Consider the following 6468-nt stretch of genomic DNA (forward strand, 5'->3'; position numbering starts at 1 on the left):
GCAGCATGACTTAGTCCAGCCAAGCTGATCTCAGGCGTGAAATCCATGGTCAGGAATCCATACTTCCACAAAGAAGCAATGTGGTCTTGGGTTTGGGGGAGGCCTTCAAGTTCCCAGAGCAAGATCAAAGGTTGCAGGTGCTTGGCAGCAGGCTGAGACCCAGCAGTAAACAGAGGGAAATGGCAAGGGTTAACATGAAGGCAGAGTCCCCTCATGCTTCCTCCTGCCCTTGTGATGGCCAACACTTAAAGCTTATGATTGATTGCAGAATCCTTGTGGAAAAGTCTCTCTCTTTGGAAGCAGCTGTGCAGGGTCAGCCCAGCTCAGCACAGTCATTCGCCAGCACCAAGCACCGCAGCAGAGACCACATCATCCTTCCTCACCCACTGGGAGCAACTCCCTGTGGCCACCACTCCAGTCAGGGAGGAGAAGTGTTTTTTAATTGAACCCTGGAGCAAGGGAGAGCAAGAGAGCACTGGCCAGCTCCCTGCTTGTCCGTCTCCCTTGCCCCCACCCCACAGCACTGAAGTCCAGAGCTCCACCCTGGCCAGGATGGGTGGATGCTGGGGGAGTGTCCTGTCAGATGCGGTTGGACATGAGCCTGGTGTTCAGCTTGCGGAAGAACGAGCGCAGCTTGCAGATCTTACATTTCTTCTTCTTGTTCCTGCTTTTTAGGGGTTCTCGGCCGCCTTCCCACTCCTCCCCATCATCCTCACTGGCCCAAGGTCCCCAGGCACCACCATTGAAGTCTGGGTGAGCACGGGGGTTCTCTGCAGGGTACCGCACCGGGATGGCTGTCCGGTTGTAGTGCACCAACCTCATCAGGAGGGTCCTGACCACGTCTGGGCGCTGCTCTGAGAGGTCGTAGCGCTCGTAGGGGTCAGCGGTGATGTTGAAGAGCCACACGGATTTCCTCAGGCCATCAGTGAGACGCTCCAGGTTCCACCAGCTCCCCGGGAAGTTGGTCAGGGTCTGTGGGGGTATCCAGTCACTGTACCCTGGATCGCCAGTGAGGAGCTTCCACTCCCCAACCCGGATGGAAGCTTGCACAGCCGTGTTCCAGATGCCAAAGCCATCCTCCAAGGAGCCGTACTTGGCATGGTTGTACAAGGGGTCAATGTTGTGCAGGATTTCGGTGCGTGGCGACTCCTTGCCCTCACTGATAGCAGGCCAGACATCATAGCCATCCAAGCCTTGGACATTGCTCAGGTTGCCCCTGGCCAGGCTGACCAGTGTCGGGTACCAGTCTGTGATGTGAACCAGTGCCCAGCTTGTCCGACGCTTGCGCTTGATCAGCGGACTGTGGACAAAACCAATGCCACGCACTCCCCCCTCCCAGTACGTCCCTTTACGACCCCGTAGTGGCCAGTTGCTTCCACCAGAGAAGGTCTGCCCACCATTGTCCGTGGAGAACACAATGACACTGTTGTCATAATAACCATACTTTTTGAGGGCCCAGGTGATGTTCTTCACCGCCTCATCCATGCAGGTCACCATGGCCGCGTACTTGCGGCGGGCGACATTTCCCATGGAGCGGTAGCGGTAGATGTACTCCTTGGGGGACTGCAGGGGCGTGTGGACAGCTTGGAAGGCCACATAGATGAAGATGGGCTCCTTTGGGCTGTGGGATGCCAGGATCTTGCCGACGCGCTGGGCGTAGAGGAAGGTGGAATACTTCCCACTCTGGTCCCAAGCCACGTCCTCCCCTTCGTGCAGGTCGTAGCCACAGACGCCCGGCCCGTCGCAGTTGTCGTAGGTGTAGTAATCCACATTGCCTGTCAGGGAGCCCAGGAAGGTGTCAAAGCCCCGGCGAGTGGGCAGACACTCCTTCTTGTAGAAGCCAAGGTGCCACTTGCCCACCATATGTGTGGAGTAGCCTGCTTCCTGCAGCTTCTGTGGCAGGGTGACCTGGTCAAGGGGCAGGCAGTTGGGCTGCCGAGGGCGGATGATGGAGTGCTGCAGTCCTGTGTGGATCTGGTACCTGCCAGGAATAAGAGCCAGAGGAAAGGAATGATGATGAGGAGCCTCACTGGGTGAGGATGTGATGGCACTTTATGTGTTAGAGACCCAAAACAAATGCACATCTCCACATCATCCAACCCAATGAAGCAAGCTCCAGGCAGGGAAAGGGAGCTCCTCATCCATCTGTAAGTACCAAAAGCAGATGCAAAGAACACAGAGAGATGCTCAGTAGACATCATACAAAAATGCCACCAGCATCTGTCCCCTCTGCTGCCAGCCTGGGGAGGTGGCTGGGCTGTGTCTGGGCAGGGCAGCACAAGCAAGTGGGTTCATAATACCTCAGCTGAATGTCCCCATCATCTCTGTCCTCCCCTGCTTTGCACACCACTTCGTGTGATGCCTGGGACCCCTTAAGAACCATCAGGAGAGAAGGGAGGCCTTTGCTTGCACCCTGGTGGGCTCCACCACCCCAGGTATAGGTGACCACATCCATAGGCACCTTCCTGGGGCCCATTCCTCAGCAGGGGCTGGTCTGGTGAGGTCTGCCTCCTACAGTGAGTGCTGACCACACATCACTGTTCCAGAGAAAGCCCCACCAATCCTAGAAGGCAGAATGGCCCAGGATAAGGGGACATCTGACTGTGCTGCTTTGGGAGAGGGCAACAGAGCAACAACAGCATGTGCTGGCCAATGCAGCACTGAACAGGTGTGCAGGGAAAGCACGGACTAAGGGCCACACAGCAAGTATCCAACAGCCAGTGTGTCAGGGACTACCTGAGGACACAGCTCTTTGCCCAGCACCAAACACCTCCTGAATAAAGACCACCCTCTCCCAAAGTGACATCCATTACCCAGCAGCATCCAAATCTTTGCTCTTGCCATGTGCCACTATTTATCCTGTGTGGAAATCAACTGTTCACCCAGGAAGCTGTTTTCTAGAGAATCCATATCAGCTGGAGGCTCTCCATCCTCTGCCAATACACCAGGGCATTGGTCTAGCAGCGATCTGGGGTTAAGCCCTTCAGACCTACAGAAGGGACCAAAGGGGGACATGAGTATGTTGTCAGCAGGCTCGGGCTTACCTGCCAGTTATCAGCTGGCTCCGAGATGGGGTGCAGATGGGCTGGATGTAGTAGTTCTCCAGCTTCACACCCTCCGCTGCCAGCCTGTCCAGCGTCGGCGTCTGGATATCTGAGCCGTGATAGCCGATGTCATGGTAGCCCTGGTCATCGGTCAGAATGAAGATGATGTGGGGTGGCCTGGTGAAGGTGGGAGGCAGTGATTTCTCCATGGGGTCCGTGGCCACGTCGGCCACCAAACTGGGCTTCATCCAGTCCCAAGATAAATAGCCAAAGCTGAGCAGGCTGATGAGCGAGAAACCCGTGAGGGCGTAGACGGCCATCCCGAAGCCCTGTGCTGCCTGCCAAGGGAGTTACTGTCCCGGCATCGTTTCAGAGCCGCGAAAACGGGAGGTCTGTCCCTCCTCCAGGAGGGCTCCCTGACCTAGGGGATGCTCCCCACAACCCTCGCAGTTGGTTTTGCGGGAGCAGCTTCCATCAAGGCACACTTGCGTGCGCACAAAGAGCTTAATCCGCCGGGGCTGGGCTGCTTTCAGTCAAAGGAAAATATCCCTCGCGCTGCTCCAATCACTCACATCTGCACGGCAGGACGGGCTCCTCGCAGGGGCTGGCGGCGGCCCGGAGCGTGTTTCCCGAGCGCTGGAAACACTTCCTGGCTTCTTGGTGTTATTTCTTTGTGAAGGGCTCCACAAAATCCCCGTCAGAGAAAGTTGCTGGCTTCTCGTCTGCTCCGGCGCTGCGCCTGCCCGGCTATCCAGAGGGCTCGCTCGGGATACGACGATCCTCGCCTTCAAACTCCTGCGGAAGAGGGTGCTAAAGTTCAAGCACAGGGGTGCCGAGCTCTCCTCCTCACCCTCCGGGCAAGAGCCGCCCTCTCCTTTTCCCAACCTCCGCTCCAAGGCAGAGCCCCAACATCTGTCCAGGAGTTGGTCTAAGCCGCCAGGTTTATGGGGAGCTGCCGGCTCGGCCCCTCCCAGCAGAGGGGCTCAACAAAAAAAAGCTGGGAAGCCCCAGAGCATGCAGGGTCCTAAGCGTGGCATTCCCTGAGCCACCGATGCTTCTCTCCCTGCTTGCACCGAGGCTTGTGACACATGGATCAGGACACTTGGGGGGATGCTCAGCTGAAGCCCCCGCAGCATCCAGCCCGGGAGGGCAGCAGGAAGGGCTGGATCTCTGGGAGAGATTGCTGGGACCAGCTGCCAGCCCTGACAGGATCACCATCCAAATAAATCCTTAACAAGGAGAAGCTGCAAACACTTTTTTGAACACCCCCGGTGTTATTAAAACCACCCAGGGACTTGCAGAGCACCATGGAGTGGGGGGTGCTGCTGCACCCATTTTCCAAATGGGGAAACTGAGGCAGCAAAGGGCCATTGTCACAGCCAGAGAGGGGCAAGGTTTGGTGGGAACCAGAGATTCATGCCAGTGCAGGGGTACTCATCTGAGTTTGGGGTGCTGGAACAAGGGGCCAGTGCCCTGATGCTTCGGGTGGGGGGGTTTGGCAGAGATGAGCAATGGCCCTTCTGCAGGGCCAGCATTCATCAGGAATCAGGAAACTCTCATGCCTGATATGCATCTTGTCCCCCCACTTCCCCAGCAGAGGACATGGCCCAGGAAGGGGGATTTTGGTAGCACAAACCCGCTCACATTCACCCACCCCTGCCACAGCTGGGTGCTGAGTTCTGTGGCTCTTTGCAGTCCCAAAAGAATGGGGACCCCAGGGGTCCCAATACACTGGGCACTCCAAAAGCCCCCATCCCAGCCACCTCACCTGACTTTACAACTGCAGGGCTGTGGTGGGGCTCTGCCTTCAGAACTGGCTCAGAAGAGCAGATGAGACAGATGGCTCCAGGACCTCTACATGGGCCCTTCCTAGATCCCCTCCTCTGGGTCCCCTCTCTGGGATCCTCCCACACTCCCTGTCCTTCTACTGACTCTCCAGTCCCCCAAGTGTGTCCCCCTGCCCCAGCCTGCTCCCTAGGACCCCGGACAACATGGAGGAGTGGGAAGGAGGGATCATGAGGCTCCTCACTCCCAGGGACTCCCAGGAACAGTAAAGGGAGGATGGGCTTCTCCATCCTAGCTTTAGACACAGGCAGAGAGGATGGGGTCAAGGACAGGGAGCCAGTATCAGCCAGGGCTCAGGGGCTTGCAGGAGCACAGGGAGGGGTGCAGGGGATAGGAGCAGGAGCAGGATGGATAACTTTCTGTGCTTTTCCCTGCTGGCAGGAACCCCCACTCACTCAACAGCTTGGAAGGGCTGGGCTAAGCCCTTCAGTGAGGTTTGATTAATCCCCAGGGGTTCATCTCTCATTTCTTCTGCTTGCTTCTCTTCTCCCTTTCCCTCGCTCCTTCCCACCACTTGCCTCCCTTTTATTCCCCAATACCTTTAATATTGAACAATTTCCTCCTCTTGGAAAAACCTGGACCTGACTGAGGGGAAATAGAGGCGGGGGATCCCGGTCTCCTGGGTCCTGTGTTCTCCTGTACATATGGCTCTGTACACACCCTGAACCAGAGACAGAGTTATCACCAGGGGTTGTAATCAGAGCTCTTTCCAAATAATAAATAATGGTCCACTTGGGCGAGTATTAGAGATGAGAGAGGAAATTGAAGATGTCAGGCCTGAGACATGGCACAGAAACTGTGTTCAAGGCAACACAGATCACTGATAAACTATGTCTTGCTTGGGGCCAGAGGATGAGCAGGAGGGAGGGGCAGGAGGGGGCAGCAGAAGGGATGTGTGGCCACAGGAGTGGATCTGGAGCCTACCTTCGAGGAGCAGGGCTGGATCCCACCTCTGAGGAGCAAGAGCAGAGCCAAGCTCCTCCTGGGTGTGTGGATTTGCTGCTTCACAGCAGTGTTGTGGGTCTCATCCAGCTCACACCCTTAGGATGAGGAGGCACAGGCTGGGAGAGTCATCCTGAATTTAAGCAGCTGTCAGTGGCCAACGCTCAGAGGGTTGAAAGGAGGGAAGGAGGTGGCAGCAGGGACATGGACACATGCTGACATGGCACCTTCTGTGCCAGCCAGGACAGCTGGCTCAGTTAAATCAGTGATGGGTCTAAGTTGGCCCCAGGTCCGGAGAGGAAACAGCAGGGTTAAGTCAGCTGAGGGAGCTTTTCCAAGACTGAAAGGGTGAATAAACAGTGAATTTGCTGGCAGTGACCCTGCTCAGAAGGTTCAGGGACAGGTGGCTTGGTCTCAGCAGCACATGGACACCTTTTGGGTGCTCCTCCAAGAAATGATAGAAGGGTGAAAAGCAGCATGGGGTAGAGTGAAAACACTCTAGATCCCAGGAAATAGGGTGCAATGGGACCCTCCAACCAGCCCCACTGATATCATGACAGGAGGTAGGAAAAGGGAGTGGCTAGCAGGGAGGAGGAGGGAGAAATGACAAGTCTGGAGTTTTGGGGTCAGGACAATT

At 56.4% G+C, this 6468-nt stretch overlaps 1 protein-coding gene across 1 annotated transcript; it reads right to left on the reverse strand.

Moving 5' to 3' along the window:
- Positions 1–579: 579 nt before the first annotated feature.
- Positions 580–3364, reverse strand: ARSI (arylsulfatase family member I). The gene is made up of 2 exons (XM_062502263.1): positions 3045–3364; positions 580–1981 (listed from the first exon to the last, which is right to left on the reverse strand). Exons 1-2 carry the CDS (start codon positions 3362–3364, stop codon positions 580–582), a joined length of 1722 nt encoding a protein of 573 aa, XP_062358247.1.
- Positions 3365–6468: the final 3104 nt, after the last annotated feature.

Source organism: Cinclus cinclus, chromosome 14 (genome assembly GCF_963662255.1).
Source record: "Cinclus cinclus chromosome 14, bCinCin1.1, whole genome shotgun sequence".
NCBI classification, from domain to species: domain Eukaryota; kingdom Metazoa; phylum Chordata; class Aves; order Passeriformes; family Cinclidae; genus Cinclus; species Cinclus cinclus.